At 41.2% G+C, this 24922-nt stretch overlaps 2 protein-coding genes across 3 annotated transcripts in view; both read right to left on the bottom strand.

Moving 5' to 3' along the window:
• Positions 1–395: 395 nt before the first annotated feature.
• On the bottom strand, positions 396–18124 carry nudt12 (nudix (nucleoside diphosphate linked moiety X)-type motif 12). Of its 2 annotated transcripts, XM_090238169.1 has the most exons (8): positions 17968–18124; positions 6679–6902; positions 4925–5493; positions 4656–4823; positions 4399–4512; positions 4108–4307; positions 3861–3951; positions 396–1153 (listed from the first exon to the last, which is right to left on the bottom strand). In XM_090238169.1, the coding sequence occupies exons 2-8, from the start codon at positions 6882–6884 to the stop codon at positions 1140–1142; spliced, it is 1362 nt and encodes a 453-aa protein (XP_090094295.1). In that variant the 5' UTR covers positions 6885–6902; positions 17968–18124; the 3' UTR covers positions 396–1139. The 2 variants fall into 2 exon arrangements, with proteins under 2 accessions (XP_090094295.1, XP_021462445.1); XM_021606770.3 differs by lacking the exon at positions 396–1153 and having other exon boundaries at positions 3406–3951; positions 17968–18113.
• Positions 18125–18235: 111 nt separating this feature from the next.
• Positions 18236–24922, bottom strand: part of slc12a2l (solute carrier family 12 member 2-like) — a 46304-nt gene continuing 39617 nt past the window's right edge. The window contains exons 20-26 of the mRNA XM_021606767.3: positions 24589–24738; positions 22472–22594; positions 22149–22260; positions 21846–21932; positions 21412–21547; positions 19569–19636; positions 18236–19419 (exon numbers count right to left, since the gene is read on the bottom strand). Of these exons, the coding sequence (XP_021462442.3) occupies positions 19284–19419; positions 19569–19636; positions 21412–21547; positions 21846–21932; positions 22149–22260; positions 22472–22594; positions 24589–24738 (812 nt within the window). The 3' untranslated portion in view covers positions 18236–19283. The remainder of the gene's footprint in view (positions 19420–19568; positions 19637–21411; positions 21548–21845; positions 21933–22148; positions 22261–22471; positions 22595–24588; positions 24739–24922) is intronic.

The raw sequence follows: 24922 nt of genomic DNA on the forward strand, positions 1-24922 counted from the left end.
GAAGGGACAGTTAAAATATTTTATTAAATAGATGTAGCTGCAGCTCTTAAATAACTTGTCAGTAATTGTATTGCATAGTAATTTATATTACCTGTATAGAGGGCTTGAAGTTGACGTACGATGCCTCCTGGTGGTCATTCATTCCTTCAACGAAAACAGCCCAGTGGCTACCCAAAACTGTATGATAACAGTGCCAAACCCCAAACTGCATAATAACAGTGCCTAAACTAGTTGATTCATCACCACGGTCATTTTCAGTGTAGTATTTGGCTGCTCTAACAAGACAGGAAAGACAACGGGCAAAAATATGCTTACAGATTCCCTGCAATCCTAAAAATACCATTGTTGATACCAATGAGATGAGACTCAACAACTGTCAGAAAGGCGAAGAAACCTTTTGGCCCGTCAAATTAAATCACATTTTATTGTCAAGACTTTAACCCAGACAGCTGCCAGTACCAGACCTGCTACTATCATTTCATCACTGGTAAGTACAGTTGAAGTCGGAAGTTTAGCCTTAGCCAAATACATTTAAACTCAGTTTTTCACAATTCCTGACATTTAATCTGAGTAAAAAATCCTTGTCTTAGGTCAGTTAGGATCACCACTTTATTTTAAGAATGTGAAATGTCAGAATAATAATAATAGTGAGAATGATATATTTCAGCTTTTATTTAATCAGTGCTAGCTAATTATTTCACCCTCTTCCATGGCTGTTAGCTAGCTACCTAACTACAAATGCATTTGGAGTAAGAATGATAAATATCAAATCAAATGTATTTATATAGCCCTTCGTACATCAGCTGATATCTCAAAGTGCTGTACAGAAACCCAGCCTAAAACCCCAAACCGCAAGCAATGCAGGTGTAGAAGCACGGTGGCTAGGAAAAACTCCCTAGAAAGGCCAAAACCTAGGAAGAAACCTAGAGAGGAACCAGGCTATGTGGGGTGGCCAGTCCTCTTCTGGCTGTGCCGGGTGGAGATTATAACAGAACATGGCCAAGATGTTCAAATGTTCATAAATGACCAGCATGGTCAAATAATAATAAGGCAGAACAGTTGAAACTGGAGCAGCAGCACGGCCAGGTGGACTGGGGACAGCAAGGAGTCCTCATGTCAGGTAGTCCTGGGGCATGGTCCTAGGGCTCAGGTCCTCCGAGAGAGAGAAAGAGAGAAGGAGAGTATTAGAGAACGCACACTTAGATTCACACAGGACACCGAATAGGACAGGAGAAGTACTCCAGATATAACAAACTGACCCTAGCCCCCCGACACATAAACTACTGCAGCATAAATACTGGAGGCTGAGACAGGATGGGTCAGGAGACACTGTGGCCCCATCCGAGGACACCCCTGGACAGGTCCAAACAGGAAGGATATAACCCCACCCACTTTGCCAAAGCACAGCCCCCACACCACCAGAGGGATATCTTCAACCACCAACTTACCATCCTGAGACAAGGCTGAGTATAGCCCACAAAGACCTCCGCCACGGCACAACCCGGGGGGGGGGCGCCAACCCAGACAGGATGACCACATCAGTGAATCAACCCACTCAGGTGACGCACCCCCTCCAGGGACGGCAATACAACAAGATAGCTAACTAACGTTAGCTAAAATGAAGTTAGCAAGCTGGTGAATTCACGTAGCTAGCTACTGTACCTATAGAGTATGTAAAGTTAGCTAACTAGCAAACATAACTTACATGTTAGCATTTGAGTTAGCCTGGGTCCTTAGAAAAACGAAATAATAGTCAAACGTTTCGGGTGGTAGCAAAACGCAGCAAGCCATGTAGACGATTGGAGGACTTCCAGACTGATGCTTGGTGCGGTTGCTAAGTGATTTGTGACGCAACTGCAAGCACTAATTGAATGCCTGTACAATATGTATTTTTGACAACAGGGGTAATATTCTTTCATATGAACAATTTATAACATTGAATGAGTTTACAATACCTTTCAGATAGTTTATTTCTGTGATCAAAGCCATTCCCAGTGGTTTAACTACACGAATGAAAACTCATCTTAGCTTTGGTGATGATCACAGAACTTATCCAGAAATCAGTTTGGAAGGTGTGGGCTTACATGAGAAATCTTGTTGAACAAATACACAAGGCGCATTTTCCATTCACAGAAACAATTTATGCCTAGGGGAGACATTTCCCGGAACATGCTTATTCCTGACATTGTCTGGAAAAAAGCTTGCTTGATGCCTTATTGTATATATATACACATTTAAGGAAGTGCACTTTAAAACTCTACATAAGATATATCCATGTAATTCTGTTGTCCACATTTGTTGATATCTGCATTTTCTGCTAAAAAGAAGGTGAACATCCGACTCACTTGTTCTATGAATGTAAATCTGTGATAGATTTTTGGAAAAACCTTGCAGAATACTTATTTACCTTTTTCAACACTATGTTTTTGACATGAAGAATGTTACTATTGCAATGATAACAAGATCATTGAAATTATTGTGAATTTTTTTTAATTCTTGTTGCCAAATACTTTATACACAAACAAAAATTCCAGAATTCTATACCAAAATGACAAATATTTGATTGAATTGAATCATCTTGTCAAGACATCCATAGTGAATAACAAAAATAATATCTTCCTGAATCATTCTGAGATGTTTTTCTGAGTGAATACAATTGCCCGGGAATTGTCATTTAAAAAAATTATGATAGTCCAATCATGATAATGGTGCCGAAGGAGATGGCTGCTGTTTTGCTGATAAAACCACGAATTCCTATGATTAACAGTGTTAAATAACTTATATGTGAAAACAATATTTTTGTAATTTAAAAAAAAAATGTTTAAATTAGAAGGTTGGTAGCAACATGCGAAAATCATTGTAGAAATCTGTTGCAGCTCAAGTTGACTACACAACCAAATGCTCTCTCTCTCTGGGCTAGCTAGCAAATGTCGGTAGACACAATAATACCAAAGTCAATATCAGAATGTGAAGTAGCTAGCTAACTGTAAAATCGCCTAAACAAACAATTAATTTAGGAGTCCATGTCACAGAGTTCAACTTGCAGTTCGCCTCTGCCCAGAGCAGTGGATATAGTATGTTGCTATGGCAACAACGGCCCTTTCCCATGTTTCTCCGACACAAAAAGCGCATTGCGAGATGGTACTCAAAAAACTGAGTTGAATAATTTGGTACACTGTTTAGATCAAATATATACTTTGTAATGACCATATAAACGGATAGATGTGTTCTAGACAAGTAAGCACATACCATCTATTGGCTGATTTGGCGATCTGAAGTGCAGGTATTTTTTTCTAAGTGTTATGAAATGTGATAGTGTGTTATCTCCAGTGACGAGAACCATGTAGCTATTACACGTTCCTACACAATTTCCTAATTTCACAGACGGACCACTTAGAAGTTAAATCATGGGTAAGATTTTTATTGTACTCACTGATGGAACATAGGCTTTCACAAAATTGACTGGAGTTTCTTTTTTTTCTGGGGGTCGATTATCCCTTTAAAATGCCTATTTTTTCTTGACATACTTTTCTCCAATTAAAATACTGCAATGATGAAAAAGTATTCCATATAAAATTATAGATTAGTCGTGTTCATATCTAAGGCATAGTGGAAATAAAATAAAAATCTACTTTGATCACTTTATGACAATTTTACACAACCATTAAAATGTCTTAAATGTGATAATACCTTAGGCGTTATAGTAAACACTACTTTGATTGGATGGAAAATCAGACATGAGAATGTTTTGATAATTAATTCATAGATTTTTATATTGTATTTCATTACAAATTACATTTAGTGGTGTAATCCATCCTGGAGAAGTGCCCTTCATTAGGTTTAAAGATTTGAGCTCATACCAATCCAATGTTTCACCAACTGATGTGCAATGGCCTGTCTTGGCGGCATGGTAAAGGCTGGTTTTGTTCCCTTGACAATGACATCTATAACCTGCATTACACAGACATAGCACTGAGTTAATACATTGTAACAATACAAGTTCACTGACATAGTTTACATGACTTCAATCACCTCTTATTACATTCAGGTGATGTTTTGTTTCCATCTAGGCCTATGTTATCACAGATTAGGAAAACTAGCATTTACCTGTTGCCGTGTAAACCAACGAGCCTCTTCAATTTCCTTTTCATCGACTTTTATGTCTGTTGACATGGCAACAGCCAGGCATCCAATCATTAGTGAGGAGGGCATTGGCCAGGGCTGACATGACACATACTGAACAGGACCCACTTTGACCCCACTCTCCTCCTCCGTCTCTCTCCTTACTGCATCCTCAATGGCCTCACCTGCATAGAGAGATGTCACTGACATCTATCTGCACACTCCAAAATCAGACAAAATATTAAGTGTTTTGTTTAGTATGTTGAGATAAACTACCTGGTTCAATGAATCCAGCAAGACATGAAAACATCCCAGCAGGAAAAGTCTTCTTTCTGCCCAATAAGCATTGGTTGCCATCTGGGTGAATGACCAACATGATCACCACAGGATCTGCATGCATAACACGACACATTACATAAGTCAGATCATTTTGACCTGATATTGAGGTTAGAACATTATAATAATGATTAAGAGAAAAAAACATGCAGTAGTTCAGTTTCAATTAACAAATTCAAAAACAGGAGGCTCTTTACCAACTCGTGGGTAACAAGTGTTGTGGATGCCTTGTCGGCTTCTGCAGTCTTTGTTGATGCAGGTCCTCTTATAGCCTCCTTCCTCCACATTGGTGTTACTCCCACATGTTGGGCAGAAGCTGTATCGGTTGTGCCAAGCGAGGACAGAGCTAGCTTGAGCTATGATTCCTGAGGGGAAAAGGGATCATATTTTTTTTTTTGGGGGGGTCCACATTTTGTATGCTGTTTCAATAATATTTTGATGAAGAACCTCCCAGAGAAATACTCACCAGCCTCAGCCTCACTAAGTTTCAGAAGACCTGGCATGGGTGGTTTGAGGAAGAAGCTATTTGGATTTGTGAGTTGGAGATGATCCATGGGATTGTCATCAGTATTGAGAGCAAACCAAGCAGTGGGTTCATTCCCTTCTTTTGGAGGAGAGGATGAAGAGCTTCTCTGCTTCTCTACTCCGAGGAAGATGACTGTTGTTCCAGATTTTTGAAGTAGTTCTTTATTAACTGAGCTTGCATCAAGTCTACACAGTTTTATACCTGGATGGGCTGTTTTGCTCTCCTCGGAAGCAGACACAAGAGGATTCAAGTTAAAGAACAAGATGAACACTGTGTCTGGAGAAGACTGTTTTGCTTCTAGCCACTTGCTGTCAGGCCTCTTTTCACTCATTCTGTTGAAAACTTCTCTGGTGAAGTAGTTTTCATGCTCTTCCATTCTGTCGCTGGGTAGAATCCGTTGACATTTGTTCTCAGTCTTTGCCAATAACCTGGCAATATGTCGGTGTCCCCAGAATTTGGCAATGTCATAGGCAGTTTGAGCAGATTTATTGACTAAAAACTTATCACACCTTGAGGGAAAGAGAAGTGTGATCAGTACACACTGATGTTACCTTCATGTTTACATGGTTAATCATCCGTTTTCAGGTAATTAATTCACTAGGAACCAAATGGAAGCAAATGGAAGCAAACAGGACAAAATGGGGAGGGACATACCTGAATTCGTATACTCTTGTTTTCATTACAAAACTGGGAAACATTTTGCTACGTAATGCAGCGCCAGCTATGCCACCAGAGACCCTGGGTTCACGCCCAGGCTCTGTCGTAACCGGCCGCAACCGGGAGGTCTGTGGGGCGACACACAATTGGCCTAGGGAGGGCCTGGCCGGATGGATATCCCTGCCTCATCGTGCACCAGCGACCCCCATGGTGGGCCGGGCGCAGTGCACGCCAACCAAGGTTGCCAGGTGTGTTATTTAAGAATATATATATTTTTTTTTTTACCCCTTTTTCTCCCCAATTTCGTGGTATCCAATTGTTAGTAGCTACTATCTTGTCTCATGGCTACAACTCGGGAGAGACAAAGGTTGTAAGTCATGCGCAACCCAACCAACCCACTTTACACAGCGCGCATCCAACCCGGAAGCCAGCCGCACCAATGTGTCGGAGGAAACACTTTGCACCTGGTTGGCGTGCACTGCGCCCGGCCCACCATGGGGGGGTCGCTGGTGCACGATGAGGCAGGGATATCCATCCGGCCAGGCCCTCCCTAGGCCAATTGTGTGTCGCCCCACAGACCTCCCGGTCGCGGCCGGTTACGACAGAGCCTGGGCGTGAACCCAGGGTCTCTGGTGGCCCTTAACCACTGCGCCACCCGGGAGGCCCCTTCCCTGCTGTTATTTTAACCATATGTTTAGACATTTAAAGGCACACTTTCTAAGATGTGAATACTCAAAGTAAAAACATCAAAACATAAACAAACAAATGCATCCCATGCCATTTTCAAATACAAAAATAACTTGATTTCTATGATATATCTGTAGTGTTCAAGATTGACATTCCATGAGCGCATCATTACTGGTTTGAAATATGATTTTATCCTAATAGACCTACAATCTCCTGTGACAACAAAAACATACACAATGGAGTAATAGTTCTCACTTACTTACTTAGAAAGTTATATTTAGACAATGTAAAACAGCTGTAATAATCTCATGTATCCATGTAATTTTTGTTCAGTATGTTTTGATATTTACCCATTTGAAAGTAGGTTGTCTACAATATCAGTGTGTCCATTCCTTGCAGCTAGCATCAACGCAGTCCAGCCATTCTCCCCACTTTCATTGACCAAAAAGCTGGAATGAGAGATCATCCCAGAGACTTTTGCCAGGTCTCCTCTGGAAACATAATCCAGGAATCTCTCCAACAGCTCCTCTTTGGGACTCATCTGAATATTTGCCATTTGAGTGTGATAGTATACCTGTATGAATATGATAGAACATAGTTTATTTTATGTTTTGCTATGCTGTGTATGCACTGCCATGTGTTTAATATACTGTATGTGTTTTTATTGAGCTGCCTTCTTGGCCAGGTCTCCCTTGTAAAATAGGTATTCTGAATGAGTATTCTCAATGGGACTTCCTGGATAAATAAAGGTTTAATTAAACAAATCTTTACTCATGTGTTTATGTGATATTTGGTTACTTGAGACAGAGATTGAATAAAAGAAGTGGGCCTACAGCAATTTGCCTATGTCTAGCAATTTACTAACTGGGATTAATGCCGCGTTCACGTGCTGGTCGGAACTAGGAACCTCACAACTTTCTGACTTGTTAACTGGTTGTGCCGAGTTCAAAGTTGGAAATGTCCTAGTTCTGACTAACACGTGAAAGCGGTATAGAGAGCAGTAGTAATGGCGTCTTTTTGTAAGCACCAAAGGAGGCTAACTCCACTATGGATCGTTGGCCAAAGCCTATGGGGAAATGAATGGCGTTTCGGAGGTTTTTTGGATAAACGCCGAAAATAAGGTCTGTGGAAACACAGGCTTAGGAGAGTTTATATGTTTTGTTCTATGAGATAATCTTCATCAGCTAACAATAATAATAATAATAATAAATTACATTTGTAGAGCGCTTTTCTTTTACAGACATCACTTTTTCAGTATTTTGAAGCATTTATGTAATCAAAATAAGCACATAAAGCACAAAGGCTTCATAATTCATGAAGATCATATTAACTGACTGGTATTCAGGGTCATAATTTGGGTTTGGAAAGTTGAAGCTCATTTGCTGCATTTCTATACAATTAATTAAACTTTAAAATTCCATTATCACCTTGGCTGCTGTAAGTTCATTCACCTCTGATGATCTACAAACACATAGCCTATTAGCTATACTATTGTAATGTTATACCCTTAAGGGAAAGCTTGGCTGGAGTTGTCACCAAAAAAATGCACCACAAAAAAAATGCACCACCCTCTCCAATAGGGCTGTTCGATATGGCAAATAAATTATCACGATCTATATATTTTTTCATTCGATAACGATAATTATCAAATAATGTTTAAAAGGTGCATATCTGCTTCAGACTCAAGAATGCCTAATGCCTGAGCATTAGAGCGTTGGGCCAGTAACCGAAAGGTTGCTAGATCGAATCCCCGAGCTGACAAGTTAAAAATCTGTAATTCCACCCCTGAACAAAGCAGTTAACCCACTGTTCCCTGATAGGCCGTCATTGTAAATAAGAAGTTGTTCTTAACTGACTCGTCGTGTATGTAGGTGGCAGGGAAGTCAGGCGCAGGAGAATCAAACTTGGTATAAATGGAGTATTTTAATAACGTAAAACAAACTCCAAAATCAAAGTCAATAATAAAATAAATGTGGGTACAAGAACCCGTCGCACACCAATCCATGAAACACGAACATAACAATAAACAATCTCTGACAAGGACATGAGGGGAAACAGAGGGTTAAATACACAACATATAATGAATGGGATTGGAACCAGGTGTGTAAGAAGACAAGACAAAACCAATGGAAAATGAAACATAGATCAATGATGGCTAGAAGACCGGTGATGTCGACCGCCGAGCACCGCCCGAACAAGGAGAGGCATCGACTTCGGTAGAAGTCGTGACACTTGCCTAGTTAAATAAAAGTTACATTTTTTATTAATTATGTGAGCTACAGTGCCTTGCAAAAGTATTCGGCCCCCTTGAACTTTGCGACCTTTTGCCACATTTCAGGCTTCAAACATAAAGATATAAAACTGTATTTTTTTGTGAAGAATCAACAACAAGTGGGACACAATCATGAAGTGGAACAACATTTATTGGATATTTCAAACTTTTTTAACAAATCAAAAACTGAAAAATTGGGCGTGCAAAATTATTCAGCCCCTTTACTTTCAGTGCAGCAAACTCTCTCCAGAAGTTCAGTGAGGATCTCTGAATGATCCAATGTTGACCTAAATGACTAATGATGATAAATACAATCCACCTGTGTGTAATCAAGTCTCCGTATAAATGCACCTGCACTGTGATAGTCTCAGAGGTCCGTTAAAAGCGCAGAGAGCATCATGAAGAACAAGGAACACACCAGGCAGGTCCGAGATACTGTTGTGAAGAAGTTTAAAGCCGGATTTGGATACAAAAAGATTTCCCAAGCTTTAAACATCACAAGGTGCACCGTGCAAGCGATAATATTGAAATGGAAGGAGTATCAGACCACTGCAAATCTACCAAGACCTGGCCATCGCTCTAAACTTTCAGCTCATACAAGGAGAAGACTGATCAGAGATGCAGCCAAGAGGCCCATGATCACTCTGGATGAACTGCAGAGATCTACAGCTGAGGTGGGAGACTCTGTCCATAGGACAACAATCAGTCGTCTATTGCACAAATCTGGCCTTTATGGAAGAGTGGCAAGAAGAAAGCCATTTCTTAAAGATATCCATAAAAAGTGTCATTTAAAGTTTGCCACGAGCCACCTGGGAGACACACCAAACATGTGGAAGAAGGTGCTCTGGTCAGATGAAACCAAAATTGAACTTTTTGGCAACAATGCAAAACGTTATGTTTGGTGTAAAAGCAACACAGCTGAACACACCATCCCCACTGTCAAACATGGTGGTGGCAGCATCATGGTTTGGGCCTGCTTTTCTTCAGCAGGGACAGGGAAGATGGTTAAAATTGATGGGAAGATGGATGGAGCCAAATACAGGACCATTCTGGAAGAAAACCTGATGGAGTCTGCAAAAGACCTGAGACTGGGACGGAGAATTGTCTTCCAACAAGACAATGATCCAAAACATAAAGCAAAATCTACAATGGAATGGTTCAATAATAAACATATCCAGGTGTTAGAATGGCCAAGTCAAAGTCCAGACCTGAATCCAATCGAGAATCTGTGGAAAGAACTGAAATGCTCTCCATCCAACCTCACTGAGCCCGAGCTGTTTTGCAAGGAGGAATGGGAAAAAAATTCAGTCTCTCGATGTGCAAAACTGATAGAGACATACCCCAAGCGACTTACAGCTGTAATCGCAGCAAAAGGTGGCGCTACAAAGTATTAACTTAAGGGGGCTGAATAATTTTGCACGCCCAATATTTCAGTTTTTGATTTGTTAAAAAAGTTTGAAATATCCAATAAATGTCGTTCCACTTCATGATTGTGTCCCACTTGTTGTTGATTCTTCACAAAAAAATACAGTTTTATATCTTTATGTTTGAAGCCTGAAATGTGGCAAAAGGTCGCAAAGTTCAAGGGGGCCGAATACTTTCGCAAGGCACTGTACACATAAAATTATACTTTAAGGAAAATTTATCAATCCATGTTTGCGGCCAGGGAGCACGTACCTGGGGTCAATTAAATTGATAAGCCTCTTGAAACATTCCTTTTTGACTATGCTAATTATAGGCATGTCATTAGCAATGCGATGCATAATAGCATAAGTGATGTCTTTGTTTTTTCAATGTTTGCTTGTAGGGCATAAACGCTGTCAGTGTTGACTGCTTATCGGGCAAACATGCCTAGATTGGCTGGTGCTTGAGGGGCATTTATCAATACCGTGGAGCAAACTGAAACTTCCTGCACATTCCGAAGAGTGATTTTGCTTCAGATGTTGAAAAGGGTTTGTCGTATTACCAGACTTTTTAGCCCCCCGTCTATGGCACAATTTGCACCGGACATTGCTCTGCTCTTTGTCGGACTTCAAAAAGCCAAACCACTTCCAAATTACTGAAACAGTTTAACCATTTTTAATCAATAATTTCTTTGTTGGAAGCTGCTCCTTCTCCATGGCTATAACTGCCACTGTTTTCACCTACATCACACCTTTTTTGTGGTTAATAGTGACTACTCAATCACTCGAGGTGCTAAGTTGTTTTTAGTGGGCGTATACCTCTCCACGTGCATATTGTCACTTCTCCGCACGTTCCTGCTGTGTCAGAGGTGAAATGGACTGCTGTACCTAATTATTCTATATCGACATTATTGAAAATGAATCTAAACGTTTTTATATCGTTATTGAGGGAAGTAATTTCCTCAATAATTATTGATATTGATTTATCGCTCAACCCTACTCTCCAATGTTACAAATATTTGAACATGACCCTTCCCTTGTAATGTCAAAAAATTGCAAACGCTCTCCCCTCAGAATTAACTCAAAAATAATGATTACCACCACAAATAACAATAACGGTAGCAACCCTGTGTTTATAAACGAGGATATTGACTTGACCATTTCAGCATGGTTTTGTGGCACAGTCGATTCCACACAGGGCTACGAACCAGATGATTGAGGGTTCGCCGACCATCACCTCACTCTCGCTGCCTGTCTCATTACACTTTGATCAGAGCAGGCTGCAGACAATGATCAGCTAGGGAGAAATCCAATTTTCAACATTTTGATGCTATATTTATAATTATATAAAATATATGCAATGATTTTCCGCCATCAGGTTTCTGTGCCAATGCACCACAACTACCATAAGCAACGCATAACTGCATACCGATTACCCGACTTTGAGCGCTTCTTCATGGTTTGCGTTTTCAACACCACAATCAAATTGACATACCCTATCTCGACAAAAAATAAAATACATCACTCCCTACTCCGTATCAAAGGTTTGGCTTGACAATTTCCGAATGTCAAACTTTTTGGTGTAACAGATGTCACTTTCCATTCATCGAATGGCTGGTCCGCATTTTGGATGCTAGAATTATATTAGAGTTGAGTGGATGAACATGTGCAGGTAGCCTACAGGAGACTTCTGAAGTAGCCTTATGCCACACATAAAAAGGTAAACAACAAATATTTAGGCTATATTGAAGCATTAGGTTCTAGGTCAAGGAAGAGCTGCTCGGATCGGGAAGGAGGCAGAATGGTGTTCAGGTTTCATGAATAAATGGGCCTGCTGGGAGCATAGGCCTATGTGGCTGCACTATATAGGACGACTTGGGAGAATGATGATCGGCAACAAACAGCACATCAGTATCAGTAGCAAAAATACAGACTGTCCTGCACTGTGCCCTTCTAGACTTTCTAATCTGTCAAGAGTAGACCCACAACTGTCCAAATGGAATGAAACATTCAAATAACAGGGATTTTGTGCCATTATTCAAATTACACTTTCACTGCAGTTTACAGCCTAGACAAGAATTGTACTCACTTGAAAACAATAATGCAAATATTCATTGCATTGTGGTGTTGTAGGCTAGTGTAGGTATGATCATTTTAATGTCCTTAAGGCCATACCTAGTTGGCTCAGGGATTCAAAACAGCAACCTTTTGGTTACTATCCAAACGATCATGGCTCATATAGCAAAGATTGTAACAGTATAATGGTTTTGGAATGACATTCACAGGGACCAGGGTTTGAGTCCCAGTCAGGATACCCCCCTAATCCACTATATTGGTGTCAGGTGTTTCTGTCAGGTATCTGTACTGCACATGTGATGGAAGAGTATGCAAAACAAATGTGCGCCTGATTGATACAAATCTTCATTATATTATTCTGCCAGGTAGGCCTACTTAGAAGTCAACATTTAATTGTGAAGGTTTTTGGGGAAAAAGTTAGAAAAATGTTCAGCATGGATCACAGAGCCGATTGTCTTTAGAAGTAATTACTTCAGGCTGACGACTACCATCAACTTAATTATGTACAAAATATATAGAATTTGAAAGGAAGACAGCTAAATATTTTCCTGTCACTGTTTGCGATTCACAAATGATAATTTTGATGAATCGCTATTTAACCGAACCCCACAACTACTACAATGGCGAAGCACATCATTCAATTCATCACAAAAGAATCATATGAATTCAATGAATCACCATTTTTTTAATTTTACTATTATATATCCATTACATAGTAAATTAAATGTGTATGGCCTAAACTAGATCAATAGGGGAGCTGTTTGAGCTGCTCAATGATGCACCTAGCCTCTCCGCTGCCTATCAGCTAACCTTCTATGTTCTTGTGGATTTATATTGAAAATTGGTGCAGATTCGAATCATTTTATGTGTGGTCTGATTGCTAATTAACCTATTGCAGAAGGGTATGTGTTAGAAAGGGACAACAGAAGAGAACCACAAGATGCAGGACTCCTTGTTCCCCCAATATCTAAGAAAACAGATGAATACAGGGATTTTTTTTCTACAGACCTCTTATGTGAGAGAATCAGATGTTTCAGTCTTGTAAGTAACGTTACGTACCTACGCCTTGGACAAATAATCCTTGTCTGAGCATGAACGGCCCATATGGCAGAAGTCTATATCCTGTATCTGTCATGTAAGGCAGCTTGATGTACAAGTAAACCATACCCCCTGGACAGGGCGCTAGTTCACTAATTCCTTAATGCTGAGAGCCAAGCAGAGGCATCAGGTCCCAAGGTACTGGACTGATGAACTATCCTTGCTGTCTCTGCTTGGTCGGCTCCACACTCTCAACTGGGATTCCATACCACTGACTATTACGGGGGCTGAGTCCCTGGCTTGTTGCAAGCAGGGGTGGCGTTGGAAGGGGCCACATTGTCTCTCGGTCCCCCTGTTCCAGTCTCCGTTGTTTATGCTGCAATAGTTTATGTTTTTCTACGGGCCTTGATCAGCTTGCCTCAGCCGGTGTACTGTGTCTTATCTGATGTAAAAAAGCATGTTCCCACTAACCCCCTTTTTTTGTCCTTTTCTACATCTAATAACTCCTGGATGTGCCTGGCCCATGCCTACCTGGACGTGCTGGTGATCCTGGACTGGGGCTGAGGACCCTTGGGCGTGCCTACCCCTAGCCCCTCCCTGCACCCCCTAGCATGCTTGTACCTAAGCTAAATACTGTATATTCCATCTCACACTCTTCTTCTCCTCTTCTGTCTTAAACCTAGTCCAGGACAAATAAACCATTTTATATTGAATTTATATTGAGCATGATTTTTTTGTGTAATCTGAGTCTGGGAAACCAGACCATACTGTAGGCAATGAAATTATTCCTGAATACTATCAAAATAAAGATTGTTTTCTATGATTATCTATGGTACATTAAACATTTCCATTCTACAATATGGCATCTGACAAAGAAAACTCTCAAAATCCTATTATATTTGTGGTGTTACTCTAACTTCCGCGACGCATATAAGGCCCTGCCCCGCCCCCCTTTCGGAAAAGCTGACCACGACTCCATTTTGTTGATCCCTGCCTACAGACAGAAACTAAAACAAGAGGCTCCCACGCTGAGGTCTGTCCAACGCTGGTCCGACCAAGCTGACTCCACACTCCAAGACTGCTTCCATCACGTGGACTGGGAGATGTTTCGTATTGCGTCAGATAACAACATTGACGAATACGCTGATTCGGTGTGCGAGTTCATTAGAACGTGCGTTGAAGATGTCGTTCCCATAGCAACGATTAAAACATTCCCTAACCAGAAACCGTGGATTGATGGCAGCATTCGTGTGAAACTGAAAGCGCGAACCACTGCTTTTAATCAGGGCAAGGTGTCTGGTAACATGACCGAATACAAACAGTGCAGCTATTCCCTCCGCAAGGCTATCAAACAAGCTAAGCGCCAGTACAGAGACAAAGTAGAATCTCAATTCAACGGCTCAGACACAAGAGGCATGTGGCAGGGTCTACAGTCAATCACGGACTACAGGAAGAAACCCAGCCCAGTCACGGACCAGGATGTCTTGCTCCCAGGCAGACTAAATAACTTTTTTGCCCGCTTTGAGGACAATACAGTGCCACTGACACGGCCTGCAACGAAAACATGCGGTCTCTCCTTCACTGCAGCCGAGGTGAGTAAGACATTTAAACGTGTTAACCCTCGCAAGGCTGCAGGCCCAGATGGCATCCCCAGCCGCGCCCTCAGAGCATGCGCAGACCAGCTGGCCGGTGTGTTTACGGACATATTCAATCAATCCCTATACCAGTCTGCTGTTCCCACATGCTTCAAGAGGGCCACCATTGTTCCTGTTCCCAAGAAAGCTAAGGTAACTGAGCTAAATGACTACCGCCCCGTAGCACTCACATCCGTCATCATGAAGTGCTTTGAGAGACTAGTCAAGGACCATATCACCTCCACCCTATCTGACACCCTAGACCCACTCCAATTTGCTTACCGCCCAAATAGGTCCACAGACGATGCAATCTCAACCACACTGCACACTGCCCTAACCCATCTGGACAAGAGGAATACCTATGTGAGAATGCTGTTCATCGACTACAGCTCGGCATTCAACACCATAGTACCCTCCAAGCTCGTCATCAAGCTCGAGACCCTGGGTCTCGACCCCGCCCTGTGCAACTGGGTACTGGACTTCCTGACGGGCCGCCCCCAGGTGGTGAGGGTAGGCAACAACATCTCCTCCCCGCTGATCCTCAACACTGGGGCCCCACAAGGTTGCGTTCTGAGCCCTCTCCTGTACTCCCTGTTCACCCACGACTGCGTGGCCACGCACGCCTCCAACTCAATCATCAAGTTTGCGGACGACACAACAGTGGTAGGCTTGATTACCAACAACGATGAGACGGCCTACAGGGAGGAGGTGAGGGCCCTCGGAGTGTGGTGTCAGGAAAACAACCTCACACTCAACGTCAACAAAACTAAGGAGATGATTGTGGACTTCAGGAAACAGCAGAGGGAACACCCCCCTATCCACATCGATGGAACAGTAGTGGAGAGGGTAGCAAGTTTTAAGTTCCTCGGCATACACATCACAGACAAACTGAATTGGTCCACTCACACAGACAGCATCGTGAAGAAGGCGCAGCAGCGCCTCTTCAACCTCAGGAGGCTGAAGAAATTCGGCTTGTCACCAAAAGCACTCACAAACTTCTACAGATGCACAATCGAGAGCATCCTGGCGGGCTGTATCACCGCCTGGTATGGCAACTGCACCGCCCTCAACCGTAAGGCTCTCCAGAGGGTAGTGAGGTCTGCACAACGCATCACCGGGGGCAAACTACCTGCCCTCCAGGACACCTACACCACCCGATGTCACAGGAAGGCCATAAAGATCATCAAGGACATCAACCACCCGAGCCACTGCCTGTTCACCCCGCTATCATCCAGAAGGCGAGGTCAGTACAGGTGCATCAAAGCTGGGACCGAGAGACTGAAAAACAGCTTCTATCTCAAGGCCATCAGACTGTTAAACAGCCACCACTAACACTGAGTGGCTGCTGCCAACACACTGACACTGACTCAACTCCAGCCACTTTAATAATGGGAATTGATGGGAAATGATGTAAAATATATCACTAGCCACTTTAAACAATGCTACCTTATATAAATGTTACTTACCCTACATTATTCATCTCATACGCATACGGATATACTGTACTCTATAGCATCGACGGTATCCTTATGTAATACATGTATCACTAGCCACTTTATACTATACTATGCCACTTTGTTTACATACTCATCTCATTTGTACATACTGTACCCGATACCATCTACTGTATCTTGCCTATGCTGCTCTGTACCATCACTCATTCATATATCCTTATGTACATATTCTTTATCCCCTTACACTGTGTACAAGACAGTAGTTTTGGAATTGTTAGTTAGATTACTTGTTATTACTGCATTGTCGGAACTAGAAGCACAAGCATTTCGCTACACTCGCATTAACATCTGCTAACCATGTGTATGTGACAAATAAAATTTGATTTGATTTGATTTGTGTGGTCTGTCCCTCACAGAATAGGAGGCAGAGGAGAAAAACACACAAATATAAAAAAGAAATAAAATAAAAAGTTACATCAGTGGGAGTTAACACACACACACACACACACATCTAAATACAGCAGATAAAGCACATATAGGACTACAGACTAACCAATCAAACAAGGGTTAGGGTTGTTTTAACTATTAGCATACTACTTAAGCCTATCCAAACATCCCCACAATTTCATAGGGGATAGGTCTAACATATCCATCTGCAGACACAATTTTTTACTTTTCATGAGAAGAGAAAGGAGAAAACATTTAGGGGGAAGGTAGGAGAGGAGTGGTGAAGAGAAAACAGAGAGGGTTCTTTGTTTTTGGTGTTTTTAAAGGAAAGAAATAATACAAATGAAATCTAAGCAGCCAATGACTTTGTTCTTTCCCCTCCTCTCTCATGTCATATTCCCATTGCTAACGTTAGTTATTGCTATATATTCTGTAGTCTAGTGGCCAGTTAGTATATGAAAAAAAATGCCATTCTTCCCATTATGGACTTGTAGAGCTGGGACACCAGGTGGGTTCAATAATTATCAAATTGAACGGGAAAACAGCAGTACTCAGAACCTCCAGCCGCTGTAATCTATGTTCTACGAGGGCAAAATTACTATCTGATAACACAATTCATGTTTGTATAACATCATGTAATGTATTGCTCAGTAGAAAGTATATTTGTCGAATTGTAGCTAGATTTTCCGCAATGGTTCCGTTAGCCACCACGTGTGATTCTGTAGAAATGAAGAACAGTCTGCTGTACAACTCCTGATTCGGTAGAAATTAAGAACAGTCTGCTGTACAACTCGACGCTGTGTACAACGCAAACTCTCGTTGTTGGAATGGGACTTTGACCCCACAACAGTGACAGAGTTAGAATTGTAGAATTTAGCTATGAAACAACGAAGTGCAGACTAACTGCTACAGTAGGTGTTTTTTCCACATTCTCATTGGTCCATCCGACGTCAATCAAATTTAATAATGCCCTTTCACATGATGTAACTTTGTTTATATTTGGTAGCCATAGATAGCCCCTTCAAAAGATATGTTGCAATCATTTAAACACATGGATATTTCAAGATTCTTAAGATGTTGCCTGTCCGGCAACTATAACAATGCTGTACTGCTTTTGACAAATATTATTATTTTGGCTACAGGACTCCGGTTATGTCACAACTCCATGTTTAAGCTATAGGCGATACGAGAGGAAATATATATAAACAAATGCAACTTGTCACGCAAAACAATTATATAGCTTTCACCCGACATGTAACCTATATCGAGTGTCACTAGATAAAACCAACGGAATAAAGCACTTTCAACCACTAACCTTAGTACGTGCCTGCGGTCTGTAGTCCTCCCGAGACTGGCCCAAATGGTTGTATAATTCAGGAGCAAATGCAACAGCGACACTGGCAAGACATGCTTATTACACTCAAACACTATCCAACTGGCCCAAAGTCTAAGCTTTAGTGCGCTTATTTTCCAATGCTTTTGATGCATATTGCCTACCTACATATTCAATGTTATGCTTAATTTATACAAATTCATCAGATACGAAATACATTTCAGACTGACGTACCACACAAATCCTAGTATTGCAAGTGAGCATGATTTATTTTGTGGCCTAACCAGATTACAAATCACACATGACTGTGGTTGATGTTAATTTCATAATGTACAAAATAGGCTATAACAATGTTATTTAAGAATATAGAGGCTTTGCTTTTAAAGATTGTTTTACATTTTAAATAAAAAAATGTAACGACTGTCATCAAAAAGACAAGACAACACACAGAAAACAACCATTGTTCAGATACAAAAAAATCTAATGGAACCTTAATTATTGACCAAACAAATATTTAAAATGTTTAAGAAACACAATGTAAAATGAAAATATTTAAATCTCAGATAATACTAACAATCTAGCTATCGTCATCAAGGGGGCAATGAAAACCAACCGGTGTCAAATAATACATAACGACAAACAGCCACAACAATTTCTCATTGGCCTGTTATATCCCCCCATCCCTTACATATTAATTGACTAAATGTCATTTAAAAGAAGCATTATATATAAATAAAAACAAGTCAAAACACTTCTGACTGCATTCAAGTCGGCTAACTGGTGTGTGATTTTAGCATGGAATAATTTAGTTCACCACAGCATTGAGGCTCCAAGAGGATGTGACCTACTGCATTCTACATGTGTAACTAGCCTGGGTACTAGTCTGTTTAGGTTACACTACAGTCTTTGTACTCCGTGTCATATGCCAAATCTCAGTACAGGTGTGTTTAGCTGGAAAAGGAGTGGCAATGACTGGAATGATAGCTAAAAAGACAGGTACCCAGACTAGTGTATAACTACATAAATTAGCAAAATGTGTTTATTTAGACACTCCACAGTATTGTTATGTGACATTAAAATTAGGTCTACTGTACTTGTGAATTGTTATGACAGACTATTTATGGTACTTTAGCCTACTTCTACTAATACTTGACGTAAAGAGAATGCAATTAGTACACAATTAGTTCCATAATATCCCCATGCACTTTGAGCACACTTTTTAACCCCCCTCCCCCACCCCATTCTATAAATTCCTAATATAACAGTTTTGGTCAGGTAAATTGAGAGTGCGAGGAATTTTAAGAGTAAAAAGTAAGGACACTCTGGTGGTTGCCTCGTACTAAGAGAATAGGAGGCAGGTCTTTCGACAGAGTCTCCAACCAGCACATGTAGAGGGCACTGGACACCGTTCCCTTCCGGGCCAATGGCATGCTCCTGTTGGAAAGGGAATGAGTCAGTCGGTCAGAAGGACGGACGGACAGACAGACAGTATTAAATAGATAATTAAATAGATCAACAGTCCATTTCAATACCATCACTTTATATTTGTGTTCTAGACATAATGTAATATTATAACTACTTACATAACGATGAGTTTTGCTGAGTTTGAGTGTTCTTTCAGCAATTCATTCAATCTGATCTGTCGGTTAGTCTGGGGAAAAATAAATAGGAACAACTCAGCTTATATTAGTTCTATATACAGTGGGGCAAAAAAGTATTTAGTCAGCCACCAATTGTGCAAGTTCTCCGACTTAAAAAGATGAGAGAGGCCTATAATTTTCATCATGGGTACACTTCAACTATGCCAGACAAAATTAGAAAAAAAATCCAGAAAATCACATTGTAGGATTTTTTATTAATTTATTTGCAAATTATGGTGGAAAATAAGTATTTGGTCAATAAAAAAAGTTTATCTCAATACTTTGTTATATACCCTTTGTTGGTAATGACAGAGGTCAAACGTTTTCTGTAATTCTTCACAAGGTTTTCACACACTGTTGCTGGTATTTTGACCCATTCCTCCATGCAGATCTCCTCTAGAGCAGTGATGTTTTGGGGCTGTTGCTGGGCAACACGGACTTTCAACTCCCTCCAAAGATTTTCTATGGGGTTGAGATCTGGAGACTGGCTAGGCCACTCCAGGACCTTGAAATGCTTCTTACGAAGCCACTCCTTCGTTGCACGGGCGGTGTGTTTGGGATCATTGTCATGCTGAAAGACCCAGCCACATTTAATCTTCAATGCCCTTGCTGATGGAAGGAGGTATTCACTCAAAATCTCACGATACATGGCCCCATTCATTCTTTCCTTTACACGGATCAGTCGTCCTGGTCCCTTTGCAGAAAAACAGCCCCAAAGCATGATGTTTCCACCCCCATGCTTCACAGTAGCTATGGTGTTCTTTGGATGCAACTCAGCATTCTTTGTCCTCCAAAAACGACGAGTTGAGTTTTTACCAAAAAGTTCTATTTTGGTTTCATCTGACCATATGACATTCTCCCAATCTTCTTCTGGATCATCCAAATGCTCTCTAGCAAACTTCAGACGGGCCTGGACATGTACTGGCTTAAGCGGGGGGAGGGGGGGCAGACACGTCTGGCACTGCAGGATTTGAGTCCCTGGCGGAGTAGTGTGTTACTGATGGTAGGCTTTCTTACTTTAGTCCCAGCTCTCTGCAGGCCATTCACTAGGTCCCCCCGTGTGGTTCTGGAATTTTTGCTCACCGTTCTTGTGATCATTTTGACCCCACGGTGTGAGATCTTGCGTAGAGCCCCAGTTCGAGGGAGATTATCAGTGGTCTTGTATGTCTTCCATTTCCTAATAATTGCTCCCACAGTTGATTTCTTCAAACCAAGCTGCTTACCTATTGCAGATTCAGTCTTCCCAGCCTGGTGCAGGTCTACAATTTTGTTTCTGGTGTCCTTTGACAGCTCTTTGGTCTTGGCCATAGTGGAGTTTGGAGTGTGACTGTTTGAGGTTGTGGACAGGTGTCTTTTATACTGATAACAAGTTCAAACAGGTGCCATTAATACAGGTAACGAGTGGAGGACAGAGGAGCCTCTTAAAGAAGAAGTTACAGGTCTGTGAGAGCCAGAGCCAGAAATCTTGCTTGTTTGTAGGTGACCAAATACTTATTTTCCACCATAATTTGCAAATAAATTCATTATAAATCCTACAATGTGATTTTCTGGATTTTTTCCCTCATTTTGTCTGTCATAGTTGAAGTGTACCTATGATGAAAATTACAGGCCCCTCATCTTTTTAATTGGGAGAACCTGCACAATTGGTGGCTGACTAAATACTTTTTTGCCCCACTGTATATGCGATTAAAACAACCTCTAACTTTCCCCAGTGTCATCCTCCCTCTATATCCGTTCAATAAAATTAGAAATTAACTTTAAAATCTGTTTTTTAAAAGATCCAGACCTTGGCCCTGTAAAGCTCCAGCTCGTTGTCTGAGATCCTCCAAGGCTCCTCAGCCTTCAACCTTTCTGCAGCCTCCTGCTCCATGTCGTCCTCCTTTAGCTTATACGGCTCGATCATTTCCTCAAAGCTAAGCACACTACAAGAGACAGGTAAACGGTACACACAATGAACGTAATTATTATTGCATTATAATTATGATTACATTGTCATTATAGTCCTAGGCTAATGGGTTTCTTTGTACTTCACAAATTGCACAGTTTCTTTGACGGAGGCTTCTCAGTGACCTATAAATGACTTCATGTTGAACATGATCTTGTGGCCTGGCTGGTTTAGTGGTAATGCCGCATCCTCCAGCCACATATCTACAGTGTTTAAAAAAATATATTTATACAGTATGTAAATAGTGCATGATCTTGACACAGCAGGCATCTTACTTGTGTTTCTTTGGCTTGGTGTTGATGTCCCCCAGCACATAGATCGCAGAGAAATCTATCCTGAACTTGCTGAGCAGAGCAGCCATTCTATTCAAAAACAAGAGAAGGTATCTCAATTTTTCAGACTCAGTTGGTAGAGCATGGCGCTTGCAATACCAGGATCGGAGGTTCGATTTTGGCTGGGGCCACCCATACAAAAAATGAATGCATGCAAAGTCGCTTTGAATAAAAGCAGCTGCTAAATATTTGATTATATTATAGATTCCTCAGCCTCACATCATGACTGAAGGAATGATAACTCACGCCCTGCGATCATGGTCAATCCTGTTGATCTTCCCACCAATAAAAAGACGGATTTTGCAGTCCTTCCACTTCTTTTTTTCCGTGAGTAAGTACGGAATCAACAGAGCCAAGCCTGTAACATTTGGAACAGATAAATAAGGGATGATGGTAATAAATGACGACTCTTTGGGGTCCAATCTGATTGTTGACACTTGGGTCATATTCATTGGGGCTCACTGTAGCAAAGTGTTTTGTAACAGAAAATTAGCTTTTCCTATTGGATATAATGCCTATTCATTTGGTGCATACGAATATAATCACAGCATTGACTTGCCATACTGTACCTCCGTCATCAAACAGCCACCACACATCCACGGTGCCTTTGCACTGCTTCTTCTTGAACTGCTGGCTGGCCTCCAGAAGCCTTTGGTCTGTGAGGCTCAGTGGCTTAGCACTTCTCTTCGTCTCTGTGGAGCAACCACATCAAAGGCAGTCACACAGTTATTATCAAAGACGGTAATTGACTGTGGACTGTTAGAATTTCCCATAGGAAAACATGTTTCACCAGTTGGGCATGCACAGTTGTATACTAGGCAGTGCATCCATGATTTCACCGTTTTTTTGTTATATTTGTGGGCAAAAATGCTCGATTTTGCTGTGGCAATTCTGACATTTTGTATGGCAACAAGGCACATGCACAGAGGGCTCTATCTGTGCAAAGCACATGCCCATTTGCCCTTCCAGTTTTTTTGTATACATTTTTTGTCGTTCTTGCTCTGCACCCACTGCCTGCATGTCATCGGTAAATTCTCATATATGCTTCAGAACTAAAATGTTGCACGTCTTGATTCAGCATTGGCACACAAAGGCGGGCATGCTGCGCATATTCAGATTAGTGACCAGAAATAACTTGTTTCATTTACTCAAGCCTGTTTTGCCCAGGCAGAAACAGAGTAGGCCTACATTTATCATCCAAATAAAATACAGTGTAGCAATCTACTACTGACTCATCTTTGCCAGAACAATATGCTAACCTGCTGATTGATCATTTTCATATATCAGATAGGCATAGTTTTGATTTTTAAAGATAAGCAGCTGTAACACTGCACTGCCTTCAATATTATGGGATGAAGATGTAACATATTCTGGCAAATGTATTACAATATTTGTGAGGAAGAACAGGGATACCCAGCTGGCCAACAACTGCTCCCTGGGCGCCGATGACGTGGATGTTGATTAAGGCAGCCCCTCTTTGATTCAGAAGGGTTGGGTTAAATGCGGAAGACACATTTCAGTTGAATGCATTCAGTTGCACAACTGACTAGGTATCCCCCTTTTCTTTCACTGTGCTGGGAGGCTGCCTTCCAAAATGATGGCACAATGCAGACAGAACATGCTTTCCGTCTGATCCTGCAATCTCTGCTACAAGTAATCCATATGATTTTGCTTGCTCTGGACTCCAGAGAAGCGACATTATATATCCCTAGTTGACATTGGCTGCTAACATGAATGACTTTCAGCTCCTTTCAGCTTAAAACACAGTATATTTTTGTAGCCTATCTTGCGTTTTGAAAATGCATAACTGTTTATGGCAGTACTGACAGGATACATTTGCGCGGCAATTGTGCTCCATGTTCTGGTGTACACATGTCCATGTGCATGCGCAGGGGTTACACGTTTTGTACCACTCTTTTTTGAAAACCACTAAGATACATGATAGTGGTTGTGGCAACCAATGGAGTTTGGTTGGATATAGTAATGGTAGGCTACAGTATTTTATACAATCTTCTGTTTTGACTGGAACTGTGTTGGTCATTGTTAATAAGTGCAGCATTTATTTCAGTTCAAAATAGTTTTGCAAAATACTTTACTCATCAGATTGTGCTGCTTTCCCCTCTTCTTAATAATGGCTCAACGAGTCATATTTTGGGAGACTGCCCTTTTTTTGTTTGAGCACATGTCCCCAAAAGGTCTGAATTTGTCAAATTTGTTTTGAAAATGCGCTGTTAAGGGAAAAAGTTTGTTGATGTGTCGCTGATTGAACCATATAATGTGGCGATTGGTTGAAATTGTGAGCCCTCTTTTTGTACTCCAGTGATGGGTCAGTTTTATGAGATAATATTGCGATGATTTGACTGTTTTGTGCGGACATAGTGCAGCGATTGGTCAAATTTGCAAGCACTTGCATAATATACAGGGAATTGTTGATTTAGAAAATCCTGGAGGGACTGACCAAGACACATTGTAGCTTTTCAAATGAGCATAAACAGTAGATGTTAATTACTTTGGTGCGAGTTAGGCCTGTTTATGGTTGTTTGGAGCTGGTTTCCTGAACCCAGGATAAGTCAACTGGACTAAAAGTGGACTTCAAGACATGAATAGGCTTAATCTGAGTATTTCTGTTTTACAACATTACCTGTGAAGCACTGTGCCTATATACTCATTATAGTCTAAAGATTACCTCTGAGAATGAGAGGGCTGTTTTGAGCACTGGTGATCAGGGATGGTGGAAAGGAGTTACTGTCCTCGGAGTCTTTACCAAGCATGTTGACAGACACCACTACATCCTTCATACCCGCGTCCTTCTTCTCATGGGATGACAGGAGCTCATCTGGAGAAGGGGCAATCAGACAAATCTCAGAGCACTTTATCTAGTCCTTAGGCTTGCGTCTGAAATGGAACTCTATTCCCTATATAGTGCACTACATAGACCTCTGGTCAAAAGAAGTAATAATAACAGAAGGAAATCTCAGCGCTTTATAAGTGCACTACAGGGAATAGGGTGCCATTTCGGA

Source organism: Oncorhynchus mykiss, chromosome 6 (genome assembly GCF_057628025.1).
Source record: "Oncorhynchus mykiss isolate SJ-2025 chromosome 6, ASM5762802v1, whole genome shotgun sequence".
Lineage (NCBI taxonomy): Eukaryota > Metazoa > Chordata > Actinopteri > Salmoniformes > Salmonidae > Oncorhynchus > Oncorhynchus mykiss.

Bases quoted from the DNA above. Each gene is read 5' to 3' on its own strand.
- nudt12 (XM_021606770.3), bottom strand. From the start codon at position 6,884: ATGGCAAATATTCAGATGAGTCCCAAAGAGGAGCTGTTGGAGAGATTC. The intron at 5,494-6,678 runs GTAAATATCAAA...CTTTCCCTCAAG, and splicing joins GACAACCTACTTTCAAATGG to GTGTGATAAGTTTTTAGTCA. The intron at 4,513-4,655 runs GTAAAGAGCCTC...TTATGCATGCAG, and splicing joins CACTTGTTACCCACGAGTTG to ATCCTGTGGTGATCATGTTG.